The 12,243-nt window shown below is 35.1% G+C and overlaps 2 protein-coding genes and 1 long non-coding RNA gene across 3 annotated transcripts; all 3 read left to right on the top strand.

The window, feature by feature from the left end:
* Nucleotides 1-222: 222 nt before the first annotated feature.
* On the top strand, nt 223-1,558 carry LOC127642809 (uncharacterized). Its single transcript, XM_052125286.1, has 4 exons — nt 223-321; nt 482-611; nt 924-1,001; nt 1,203-1,558. The coding sequence occupies exons 1-4, from the start codon at nt 223-225 to the stop codon at nt 1,556-1,558; spliced, it is 663 nt and encodes a 220-aa protein (XP_051981246.1).
* A 2,863-nt stretch (nt 1,559-4,421) lies between these two features.
* On the top strand, nt 4,422-7,997 carry LOC127642811 (uncharacterized). Its single transcript, XM_052125287.1, has 10 exons — nt 4,422-4,483; nt 4,746-4,871; nt 5,019-5,133; nt 5,455-5,522; nt 6,239-6,308; nt 6,500-6,617; nt 6,788-6,889; nt 6,976-7,146; nt 7,309-7,413; nt 7,786-7,997. The coding sequence occupies exons 1-10, from the start codon at nt 4,449-4,451 to the stop codon at nt 7,995-7,997; spliced, it is 1,122 nt and encodes a 373-aa protein (XP_051981247.1). The 5' UTR covers nt 4,422-4,448.
* On the top strand, nt 5,800-6,590 carry LOC127642808 (uncharacterized). The gene is made up of 3 exons (XR_007970413.1): nt 5,800-5,982; nt 6,239-6,330; nt 6,500-6,590. It is a non-coding gene; the product is annotated as an uncharacterized LOC127642808 (long non-coding RNA).
* Nucleotides 7,998-12,243: the final 4,246 nt, after the last annotated feature.

Consider the following 12,243-nt stretch of genomic DNA (forward strand, 5'->3'; position numbering starts at 1 on the left):
TTATTGCAACACTTTGATTCCACCAACACAAACACACACACACACACAAACACACACAAATCAAAACAACGGCACTTTTAAGAGCCACTCTCTTTCTCACTTGTCTCTTTCAATCACTCTGTTTCTCTCTCTCTCTCTCGTCTCTTTCGGTCACTCTCTTTCTCTCTTTCTTCATTTTGTGTTGTTTTTATATTGTGTCTGTATTGTTTGTATTTGTACGTGATGTCCCTCAATTCTGACGTAAGGGTCTTTGATGATCCCAATGATGCCAGGATGCACATGGCAGCATTAATTAGTGATGCTTTAGTCCATGAATCCAGAGTAAGGCTTTTCATGATAAGCAAATACCTAAATCTGAAAATAGTAATTGCTATTGTTGTTTATAGATGTGATGTAAAGGGTTAGTAAGACCCTTTTGTGCAACTACTGAATAATGCTCAATTCTAAGTGCTGCTGGTATATGTGCTCTCAATATATATAGGCTCTCATGGCCATGGAAAACCCTGCCGTTCCTCAAAGAAAAACAAGGAAAAGCAGGAAGAGATCCTTCACTAATCCACTGGTCACAGGCAGGCGTGAGAAACGTCGGGAAACACACTGCCCTGGATCAGGTTTGTTCTTAACTAAAATATGATTACTGTATTTAAGAATGAAGATAATTCATTAAATAGTGTTTTGGTGATTACACGTAATATAAAATGAGAATCAGACACCACTTTGTCAAAATGGTGTTGCAATGTTTGTGAAAACTAATATACAAGATAGTTTAAGAGCGTGCGACTGATAATCCTTACTTGTGTTGTGTTTTAATATATTTTGCTTAGTTTTCCTGCCTCCAGTCCTTATGGAATATTTTCATTTTGAAATGAATTGGTTTCATGTTATATTGGTCAAAGGGTTAAACAAAATGACTGTCTCTGCAGTTGCTTCTCAATCAAGAAGAAGGGATCCTGTGCATGAGGAAGGCCTTCAGATAGAAGATCAAGAGTTGGCAAGTCTTGGTGAGAATACTGAGTGTTACAGTAGTAACATTACACTACAGTTTTTCCACGATTTCCACCATTAATTTAATCATATTCAAGCATTATGTTTTGTCAGTTCCACTACAGACTCACAGTATAACTGATATATATTTGTGTGTTATCATAATCATGAGTATAGACCTTTTAAGGACAAGTGAATGTATATTTTTGTTTTTTTAGAAACAAGGCTCCAAGAGTTAAGGGACACCATAACTGCAGTGCAGGTTCCGGAGGGAACAGACAGACTGGTTTCTGCTTGGGAACAAAGGCAGCTTCTCACAGATGTGAGAATGAAAAGTGCTAGGCCTATGCTTTTTGATGCAAAGCTCTCAGCCCAGAGAGTTTTCATCCAAAATTGTCACAGATGCTGTGTTGTAGAAGCTGTGATTAGGTGCCTGGACTGTGTACCACTGGACATGGAGTTCCTCTGTGCTACCTGTGACATGGAGGCCCACAAGAGAAATGTCTTCCATGACAGAGAGGCTGTGTTCCATGGATTTCTTGAGCCCATTCCCCTACAACTGCTGTGCTGGTGAATAAAAATGGCCAGCCTCAGTTTTGTGAACAAAGTATGTTAAAATTAGCATTATATCAAATTGTCTCATACTTATTGTGTAATTCCGAAGTTGTTGTAGATAGTGCACATGTTTATATTTAACAGTGTTTATAAATGGCTTAGACATTTTAAGCTTATTCTCAAAACTTCAAAGTGCAAGTGTGAAAGAAATTTAATAGCTGAATAACAAAAGTCTGATTGGTTTTGACAGTTCTGACCAGCATATCTTTGAACAGCAAAGTCAATTGTGTGTTAATATTTTTCCAAATGTGCTTAAGCATTTACATGTTGTTTAAACATAGTGACAATTACAGTTGGAATAGTGGTGTAGCCAGTTTGGATTAATTGTTGGGTTTTAAAACACTATTTTAAAAATGAGGATAGCGTTTTGGGAAATGTATCTAAGGGACTAAGGAGGAACTGTAAATACACCCTTTATATCTTCTTTCTGATTTGCAGTATGTCATCTGCCTGTTCCTGCACCAAGGTCAATTTGTGAATGCACTCATGACCTCACAACCACTCCAGGGAAGCATATTTCTGTGGTCACCATCAATGGTATGTTGATCTGAAAGTATTATTGTACTAGAACTTTACCACTGTGTGCAACTCAAATATTTTTATCACCATGACATTTTCAGGCAATGCCATGTCAAAAAGCTAAGATAACATATATTTGTATCTCTGTATAGAAGGCAATCTGTTACAATTTGATTACTGAAATTATTTAAGTTTTTACTACAGTATATTCACTTGTTCACAGGACGATACAATGTCTGCTTGCATCGGAAATCCTGTCCATCATGCTCTGCAGAATGGACTCCCGAGGTGAAGGACCTGCTTGTTTATCGGTACTGGCCAGCTAGCACCAGCTGCCAGACCCTATACAAGTTTGATGTCTTCACCTCGTTTGACCATATGAAGGTAACGACACCAGCCATGTCCAGGCAGGCCTTCCTGAAAATGTTGGAGCACAGATCTGTTCAATCTGGAAGGGTAAATCTGCCTGAATATCACTGAAACATAAAAAAACAAAATTATATTACTGTATACCTAATATTTAATTTTAGGCATTGCTTAAAAAATCCTTACAAAACATTTCTAAATATGCAGACAGGTAGTATCTGTGCTGATACATTTCAGTGAAGCTTTTTTGAGTTTACCTTTTGTCAATACAAAGAAGAGGATATGTGCCAGGTCCATCATTTTGAATGTCCAGCATGTTCTCCAGACATGTTGGCTGTCTGCTCTGATGGAAACCGAAAACATTACCACTTCAGCAAGTCAAAAGGGTAGGTATAGCAGGCATGAAAACTCCTCACCTTTCAGCGAATTTCGCCGTTTTAAAAACAAAATGGGTCACCTACGTGACTTGTGCAGATCCGATGAAAAAACATTTGGGGGTGTTGGGGTGTGTGTGATGTATCTATAGTTACCATAAACTTCGCGGCTTTAAAAACCAGTCATCATTCCTAATGCCGAAACCTGACAGCCAATCCGAGTCAGAGTACCTGCTATATCTCTATAGTTACCATAAACTTCGCATAATTCTGACTAAAATATACATTAACACTAAATAATAAATAGATTTTGCTAATATATTTGTTGTTGAATATTTGTTGTTGATGGTTAACATAAATGTGCTAGAGAATTTCAAACCTACAAGTGTATTTTTATGATATCAGTTTTGTTTTTATTTTCATTTTAAGTTTAGTAAATTTTACTACTTCTTTAAAAAGCATTATTTTGTTTTTAGATCGTAATGTTTGCAATGTTAGAGTGTAATGTGATTTGACCCCTTTTTGGATAGACTGAAAGGTTGCATTCACTGTTTGTTTTCATAGCCTTCAATATGAACATTGTTTGTAGGACAATATTTACCAGGATATGAAATAACTTTTTTTTGTTTAAATTAAATACAGATTTAAAAAAAAAAGAAAAGAAAAAAGTTAAATACTGAGATTATACCATCGCCATTTAGCCCCAAAATTCAGATTTCTTTGGCAATTGCCCAGCCCTAACTTATGGCATGCTTTAAATGCTGAATTTCCATTTTTAGCTGAAGCAGTAGGCTAATGATAAATTAACAATTATCCGTTCTGCATTAATAATTCAATTTGTTTGAGCCTGGAGCAGAAATGCTCCCTTGCGAGGACTGTTTTTACGGGCCCTTGAGATTCTGGTTCAGGCGAAAAAGAAAAAATAATGTGTTTTGTGTAAATACTTGCCTCCACACATTAAAATGGCCCCCATATTTTGTATGTTTTATGTGTTACTATATTTTCAATTTATTCTTTGTGCAGCAAATGTGAAATGAATGAGAAAAATTAAAATGTGCTATATACAGTATATAAAGTCGATCGGATTGGATTTTTTTGCTACCGTTTTCTTCTCACCTTTTTTACCCCTGACCAGTTTTCATGCCTGGTATAGGTACTTTTCTGAAGTTTATTTTAGATTTGTTTAACACAAATAGTAGCCTTTCGGGTTGTGTTTGAGTGATTATAACTTACATTTTAACAAATAGTAAAGGTAGTACTTGTGATTTTTATTATTGACGCATGTTATCTTATCATGGACAGGACTGAGGAGCCACCAATATATGAGGGCTTGTTCCTGGCCAAGGACGTGGAAGTTGCTACCTTTGTTGACCTTATCAGAGGCAACATGAGAAGTGTACAAACATTTGATTTGTTTTTGTTTTTATAATAGTTTTTTAATGGTTGTTTATACATACATTTAGTTTTGTGTTTTGATGTACCTTAAAATGTGTTATAAACTGACTTAATAGGCAAATGGAAGTGCTGTCTGCGGTACTGCCAAGTTCACTGCTGGCAGAGAGATGTCCAAAAAGTGTGGTGCTCAGATAGATGAGGAGGGCATTCAAGTTGCAGTTTGCAGATATGTATGTGTGTGTGTGTGTGTGCGTGTATGTTTATGATTCTTGAGTCTGATATAGAGTTTTAATGGCAATCAAAGTCTGAGTAAAAATTCAAAGCATTTCACACTTTTGCTTGCAGAGTGGTATTTAGCTATCCTTTGTAGTAGCCAAGTATTATATTTATCATATATTTTGTTATAGGCTGTCTGTTGACAGATGTGTGCTTAAGCCAGGCATTACTGGATCAATTGATTCTTAACAACTAGATTTTCCTCTGATTTAACAGACATGGGTTTCTCTTACGAGGACTGAACCATTACCGTGGAGAAATATTTGCTTACCCAATGTTTCTTCAAAGAGAGATGTCAAAGAAGGCAAATGTTACATTCTTCTGTATGGATGTTACATGCAGGTACTCATTGTCATATTGCAAATCCAACTCCATGATTAAAATGACTTTACAGTGATATTAATCATTTTAGATTTCAATTCAAGATTAAAGATTTAGATTAAATATGGATCTTTATTACACTCACATGGTGCTGCTCCTGCTTTTTAGGTACTGGCCCTACCTTAACAAAGTAGCAGAGGGTTTACCTGAACTTCTGCCATTGACAGAAATGAGGCCATTCCTGAGCGTCATGCATGCCAAAGCCCATACAGCAAAATGCGAGGTACATGCAATAACTTTAAGTCTGGTATGCCTGTAGCTATAGGGAAACAATGGGTCGGATAATAGAACGTGCTGTGTGTTATCTTTCAGCAATTGCTTTTCAGCTGCTTGTTCAAATTTGTAGGACAGATTTTGTTTTTCCCCGCCATATAAAAAGCTTGTTTCACGAGATGTTTTATAGATAATTGTATGAATTAATGTAGTTGTAACATTCAAGCAATCTTCAATGCAAAGGATGATTTTTTACATTTGTGCATGTTTATGCCTGATTGGATGATGTTATATCAAAACTTCTGAAATACTGCTACATAACACATAACAGGTGAGATGGGGTGGCAGAAGCCTGGATGGAGCAGGAAACACAGTGGGAGAAGAAGTGGAGCAGGGAGGGTATTATTGTCAGTATTTGAACAATGGCTACAAAGAGTCTTAATAGAACCCATAACACCAGTGGGAGAAGAAGTGGAGCAGGTAGGGTATTATTGTCAGTATTTGAACAATGGCTACAAAGAGTCTTAATAGAACCCATAACACCAAAAGGTACTTATTTGTCATCTAGGTAACATGCCTGGTGAGAGTGATTAAGTACATCCTTTATATATGAGTTAAAATAAAGAATAGGCAGTTCAGTTGTTTTCAGCAATTCAAAATGCACGCACGCATAAGGGGTCCCAAAGTCTTAGTATAATACAGTACACATGTTTTCTGTTAAACCACAAGTTTAAGATGTTGTGGTGTGAAGGTAATATTTTTATGTAATGGAGACCAAAATTGCATTGTATTGTTTTCTTATAGGTGAACAGCTTTCTCTCGAGGGCAGCACTTGTCACAAAATACATGACAAAGGCTGGTTGGTGGTACACTTACACTACACACTGTGGTTGCCTAAATAAATAATAATAAATACTTCATAGTGTTTTTACAGGGAATAAAAAGAAAAACAAAGTTTCTCTGTTCTTACCAAAGTTAATCATTGTATTCAAGATAATTACCAGTTCGACTAACTTTTAGTGATCTGGTTTAGGCATGTCTGTTGGGTTTCTCTTATTGCCTTTTGGATGTGACATCATACTTTTCTGCTTGTGGGTGCATTATTGTTTCATTAGGAAGAGTGAACATGCTAACGCGACAGGCCATGGGTTGGAACAGAAGAAAGAGGGACAACCTTCATCAAGTGTTAGCCCACAGATATGTCAAAGTAAGGGTAAATTATCATTGAGATCCTAAGCACTGCCCCTTTCCCTTAATGCACAAACTACAGCTAGATCTGAAACTATTTGTAGATTAATTGTTTGTTGGTGGTTTTTGCATTGTGGTGGTGCGTAGAGTTTTTTTCTGACATTTTCATATTTTTTTCTCTTTAAAAGATCACAGAGAGGGCAAAGGTGGAAGCTGCCAACCTTAGCAACATCAAGGAGGAGCACAACCTTGATCAGGAGACAATACAGCAGTGGGTATGGGATGTCACACAATGGGCTGTCACAGGTAAAACATGTAAAGTACACTATGTATATACGGTGTGTATATATATATACACACACACATCTGTTAATGACTGTACATTTATACAAATAATAAAAGGTGTCTTGTTTTGAATGTTTTGAAAATGTCACTAATTGTGTCTCTTGTCCAATTGTTTTGTTTCACCTATTTAGAGAGAGTCTACACTCCAGGTTGTATTGAAGAGCTAAGGGCTGACATTGAGAACATCACTGTAACCCTTTTGCGCAAGAAGCAAGATCTGTATCGTCAGCATGGTTTGTTGTCAAATCAAGTTATTTAAATTAACATATAAAAAAACAATAATGTTATGACACAGTTTTCTTTTTGTTTCGATTTGCAGATAGCAACCAGGCAAGACAAAAAAAGAGAAAGAAAATGACTGAGTTGAAGAAGAAGCTTCGCGAAAAGGTCTTGCAATACAACACAATAGTGGAAGGAGATCTGATTGACGAGGAGTTGGCTTGCAGTCTGACAGAGGGATACATCCTACCATGGGAGAGACATGAAGATGGTACGATAAGTATTAATTGCTAGTTTAGCTTTATGTTTATATTCTACAGAACCAATGCTGTCGCTAAAAAGATTTCTCTAAAATAACATAATTCTGTTATACTTATATAATATAATAATAAACATTCCGTGTCCACTATTCCATTCCTTTCCCAAAACAAAGGCAGCACTTTTAGGTTGAAGAGATCTATCTTCGACCAGGTAATGCTGCTAAAATGCTTGGAGGAGGAGCAGAGCATCCTGGAAAGGAGATGTCTCAGCACATCAAGTACCTTCTGAAGCAAGTGCAAGAAGTGGAGTCACTCAGAGGACAGACTTTGGAGTGCATCAAAACCAGCAGTATGTACAAGATCTTTATATTTTTGTATCATGTATTTATTTATGATATATATATAGAGAGAGAGAGAGAGAGAGAGAGAGTGATGTGTCCAGGGAACTCTACTTTATACATTGAGTTGTGATCAGGCACTGAGCTGACCATCTATTTGGCATCAGTGTGCGCAATGTAAATGCATACACAGTATAATGACTAAAAGGAAACGTTGAATTTGCAAATTCAGCATTGTAAAATGCAAAAATAGTTACAAATGTCATGTTTTGTTTGTGTCATCTTTCTATTTTTTCCACAATTCCTCTACAGGTTTCGGTGACCTAACAGAAGATGCAACACATGGGCTCAACAGTGTCCTCAATCAGAGAGGTCACTCACTTAGAAGTCAACACAAACAGGCTGTTAATGCATACAGCAGTATAGCCACTATGGAATGTGATTTTCTTTCCATACAGGAGGACATTGAGGAGTGGGATGACAATGGCTTCACCAGCCCCGAGTCTGAGGAAGAAGACACCTAAAGTACACTGCCAAACAACACAGACGAACTTCAGATTTGTACAGAAAAATGTTTTAAATAGCTGTAAAAAATATATGTTTTAAATAGTTGGTGTTTTTGTAGATTCTGTATGTATTTTAAATTTAAAAAAATTGAAAATATTGATTTATTTATCTCTTCTAACATTTGAGCTTACTGTTTCAGACTAAATCTGCTCATTGCTGCTTTAAATAAACAACTGTCATCATCTTTGCATGGAAAAATCAAATGAAGATTCAATAGCAGTCTGCGTAATTTTAACAAGTATAATTCTAATGTACTAGGGTATTTCCATGATATATGTGGATATATTTGTATGCAATATGCATATACTGTATATTTTATAGTTATAGTTATAGCATTGAAACCATAAATGTTTTTCTTTTTTGTTTTCTATATGACATCCTCTAAATGTACATACAGAAATCCAAATCCAAACATCTTTAACTTACATCCTGTAAAACTGTATAAGAAATGTATTTGTTGTGATGCATACAAATGCACCACTGTAATAAACCCATTTGATGCAATTGTCTGTTGTGTGAACTTAATTTGCCAGTTAAACCCTTCAGTGGTGGACAGTAAGTACTGTAATTTATACATTTATAATATTAAGAACAAATGAATGGTATTTGTACTTGTGTATTTTCTTTTCAGAAAACTGTTGAAAATGACGGTTGTGCTCGTCAGGGATGCCCCCTATCCCCATTACTTTTTGCCATAGCTATTGAGCCCCTTTCAATAATGCTTAGAACACTTCCTGTATTTCAAGTTATAATGCGTAAGGGAATTGAACATAAATTAGCCTTATATGCAGGCGCGGATTAACGCAAAGGCTTGCTTTGGCTGCAGCCTAGGGGCCCTATGTGTGCAGGGGCACCAGATTGGTCAAACTATTGTTTTTATTATTTTGAATTTACTTCAGCACAAACAAAAAAAACTAATTTGCCCATAAAAAATGAGCAGGTGATTAGATGGGGGCCCACACAAAGAGCAGACTAGGGCCCCTAGCCACCTTAATCCGCCTCTGCTTATATGCTGATGATTTATTTACTCTACGTTACCGATCCAATTGCATCTATTCCTGAAATAATAAGTGTATTACACGAATTTGGTAAATTTTCTGGGTATAAGCTGAATTTACAGAAGAGTGAATGTTTAGCCATAAATCAAGCTGGTCAACAACTAAAACAGAAAGATATACCTTTCCATTTGGAAAAATTCTAAATTCAAGTATCTTGGTGTTAATGTTACCCTTTCTTATTCTGCCTGAAAGGCAGAAAATTTTACACCTTTAGTTTCATACATGAGGTCAGCTTTTTTAAGACGGACAGCTCTTCCACTATCTCCATTAGGTAGGATAAACGCTGTAAAAATGAATATTCTCCCAAAAATTCTTTACCTCTTTCAAGCTATTCCTCTGTTCTACCCAAGTCTTTCTTCAAGAACATAGACCAATTAATCTCCTCTTTTCATATATTTAATATTGTACTTTTTACTTCACTACATTTATCTCACAGCTTTAGTAACTATTTACTTTAGAAAGGTGGAGTTTTGCACACAAACAATATGAAGAGTATTGTTCTCAACAGTTTATACAACTACAGCATTAGTTGATCGACAAAACTCTAATTGCCAGCTATTTAGATAATTGTTTAAGTCATGTCATGTAAAAACTTTTCATGGTTCCAGCTTCACAACTGTGAAGATTTTTCTCTTTTCATTTTGTTTATTTTAAAATATGTATTTAAACATTTTTAGGTTTAGACTGACGAAACAAGCAGTGAAGGTGTTACTTAAGGGCTATGGGCCTTCCATTAAGAAAAATACCAAAAATTAAAAATAAGCAACTTCATTCATAATGAAATAATCATCTCATGCAGTCAGAGACAAAACATGTTTAACCACAACCAAATACAACAGTAAAATCCTGATTTTGCATTAACACATGAGGAATAATAATATCATGATAATAATATTAAAATGTTTTTCTTTCTGCTTTGAATACTTTTACTTTCCTTTACATTTTGCTGATTATACTTCCATAATTTTACTTAAGTGACATTATCAATACTTTATTTTGTTACTTGTAACAGAGTATTTGTCCAGCAAATTATTAGTACTTTTACTTTAGTAAATTATCTAAAAAAGTCATCCACCACTTACATCATTTGAAAGTACTATTTGAACACATTGCATATTTTAGACTAATGCTGATGCTCATTAATTTATGAACACTCAAATAGTCTGTTTGTTGCTTGGCTGTGGTACATATACGTGCGGTATTGTTATAATACTACATTTCTAAAATATATATATATATATATATATATATATATATATATATATATATATACAAAAGTTGAGGTAGGGGCCTCAAAGTCTTCACTGAAACTATGCCTGTACCAAGGCTGTGCCCATGAACACCTAAAATTGCAACTTTTTGAACGACTAAACCGACTAAATATGTTGTTGGAAAGGGCTCGACCTGGAGAGTGACATATGTCAGTCTGAAGGTTGTAAATTGCTCCTGCTTTTAAATATTGACCTCTGAACCTTGACCTTGTTGCATGTTGGAAAGCTTGTAATTCAGGAACCGAAGGACCTACAGACATGAAACCAACTGTTATAGATAGCTCTTGACTTCAGCTATGACTATACCCAAATGAATAGACTCACCAAGAGGGGGTGCTGTCAAAAATGGTCAAACTTGATTTTCACCTATTGTCCAGTAAGGTATTTAAAATTGTATTACAGAAATGGGATTCCCATCCCCTTTAACCCATCAGTGGACTCTTACATCACTATTTACAAAATTCAATTTCAGTATATCGGGTCATCTATTTTTAAACTACAATTCCCTCTAGCCGCGCCATGCTACTTTATACTAATTAGTACCATATTTGTAGTTCTTCTGGTTTCCAAAATAGGGTTTTAATACACATATCAGTAGAATATCTTAATGTTTATCTGCAGCCGAAGCATATATTACACTGACTTTATGTGGTTTATTTGAAAAAAGCAAACAGGTGGGGATTTCTTAAGGTGATTTTAGCAAGTAGGGGTGTGTGTGTGTGTGTGTGTGTGTGTACACGCGTTTCGGGATTATATTTCACTACAGGTGGGAGTTACGTAACGTTGCTCCTTAATTGTAATAAGCTAAATTTACTTATATATGGCTACAAATTACTCCTAAATGTGTAAATATATATATTTAATTTCCTTTCTCTTTTCCTTTTTGTTATACAGGTATACATTACCTTTATCAAAGTCTCAATAGGCTATTAACTTTGAAATGTCCATATGTTAAGTCTCCTTATGCGATTTATGTTGATATTAAATTATGATTGTGGTTTTACTGATTATCAAAAAAAGTTTATCTGGAAGTTTTCAACCATCCCCATGATAAAAACAGTCCATAACAAACTAGTTATGTCACAGATTGCAAAACTTTATTTTGTTAGGTATAGTTCAATTATCATATCTTAAACTCTATTTTGATATGAATAACTTAAATGGCAAATGAACAACAAATGTAGTACAACACTTGTAAGATTATCTCAATTCCATTATTTGAAGTTTGTATGTATGTGTAGTTGCATGTATAGTCCCATTTGTGAAATGCACATTTTCATTACCATCAAAAATGTAAATTGTTATTTTACATTGTCAACACATAATCAGCTTCAAGGTGATTAACTGCTACACAGTCCAAACAGAATGATATGCAAATTAGGATATGGTATGATTTCTGTAAATTACGGTAATTTAGCACAAGAGGTTGAAAGATTACTAATAAAAATTAAGGCATTTTGAAGCCTGTGGAAAAAAAAATGTGAAGTTGCTCATTTGTTGGTTATTTAATATGAAATTTGAAATGAAACTGTGTCCTCTTCAATATTGGGCTATGTCCCCCAATAAAGCACTCCAACTGTGTGCGTCATTGGTGGAATAAACATTTTGGTAGTTGTGAAAGGCTCAGTTGTTTCCCATAATTTAGCTTGTCTGAGTCAAAATATGATCAACTGTAACTTTTCCATGGTCTGTAGACCACAAAACAATCCATAAAGGGGTCATTCAAGTTTAAGAAATGTTAAGTCTGTTGACTGTTGCACTTCATTGTATCAATACAGATAAAAGTATAAAAACCATGAAGAATATTAAAGACAAACATTTATTTCAGTTTTTATTAGAAATTTCTTAACTGATGCAACATGACAATTTTATGG

Source organism: Xyrauchen texanus, unplaced genomic scaffold, assembly GCF_025860055.1.
Source record: "Xyrauchen texanus isolate HMW12.3.18 unplaced genomic scaffold, RBS_HiC_50CHRs HiC_scaffold_857, whole genome shotgun sequence".
Taxonomy (NCBI): domain Eukaryota; kingdom Metazoa; phylum Chordata; class Actinopteri; order Cypriniformes; family Catostomidae; genus Xyrauchen; species Xyrauchen texanus.

What these genes read in the sequence shown, in the direction of transcription:
- LOC127642809 (XM_052125286.1), top strand. Translation starts at nt 223, where the DNA reads ATGTCCCTCAATTCTGACGTAAGGGTCTTTGATGATCCCAATGATGCC. An exon ending in CTTTAGTCCATGAATCCAGA is followed by an intron (nt 322 to 481) that starts GTAAGGCTTTTC and finishes CAATATATATAG; the next exon opens with GCTCTCATGGCCATGGAAAA. An exon ending in TCAAGAGTTGGCAAGTCTTG is followed by an intron (nt 1,002 to 1,202) that starts GTGAGAATACTG and finishes TTGTTTTTTTAG; the next exon opens with AAACAAGGCTCCAAGAGTTA.
- LOC127642811 (XM_052125287.1), top strand. Translation starts at nt 4,449, where the DNA reads ATGAGGAGGGCATTCAAGTTGCAGTTTGCAGATAT. An exon ending in AAGTTGCAGTTTGCAGATAT is followed by an intron (nt 4,484 to 4,745) that starts GTATGTGTGTGT and finishes CTGATTTAACAG; the next exon opens with ACATGGGTTTCTCTTACGAG. An exon ending in AGATCTGTATCGTCAGCATG is followed by an intron (nt 6,890 to 6,975) that starts GTTTGTTGTCAA and finishes TTCGATTTGCAG; the next exon opens with ATAGCAACCAGGCAAGACAA.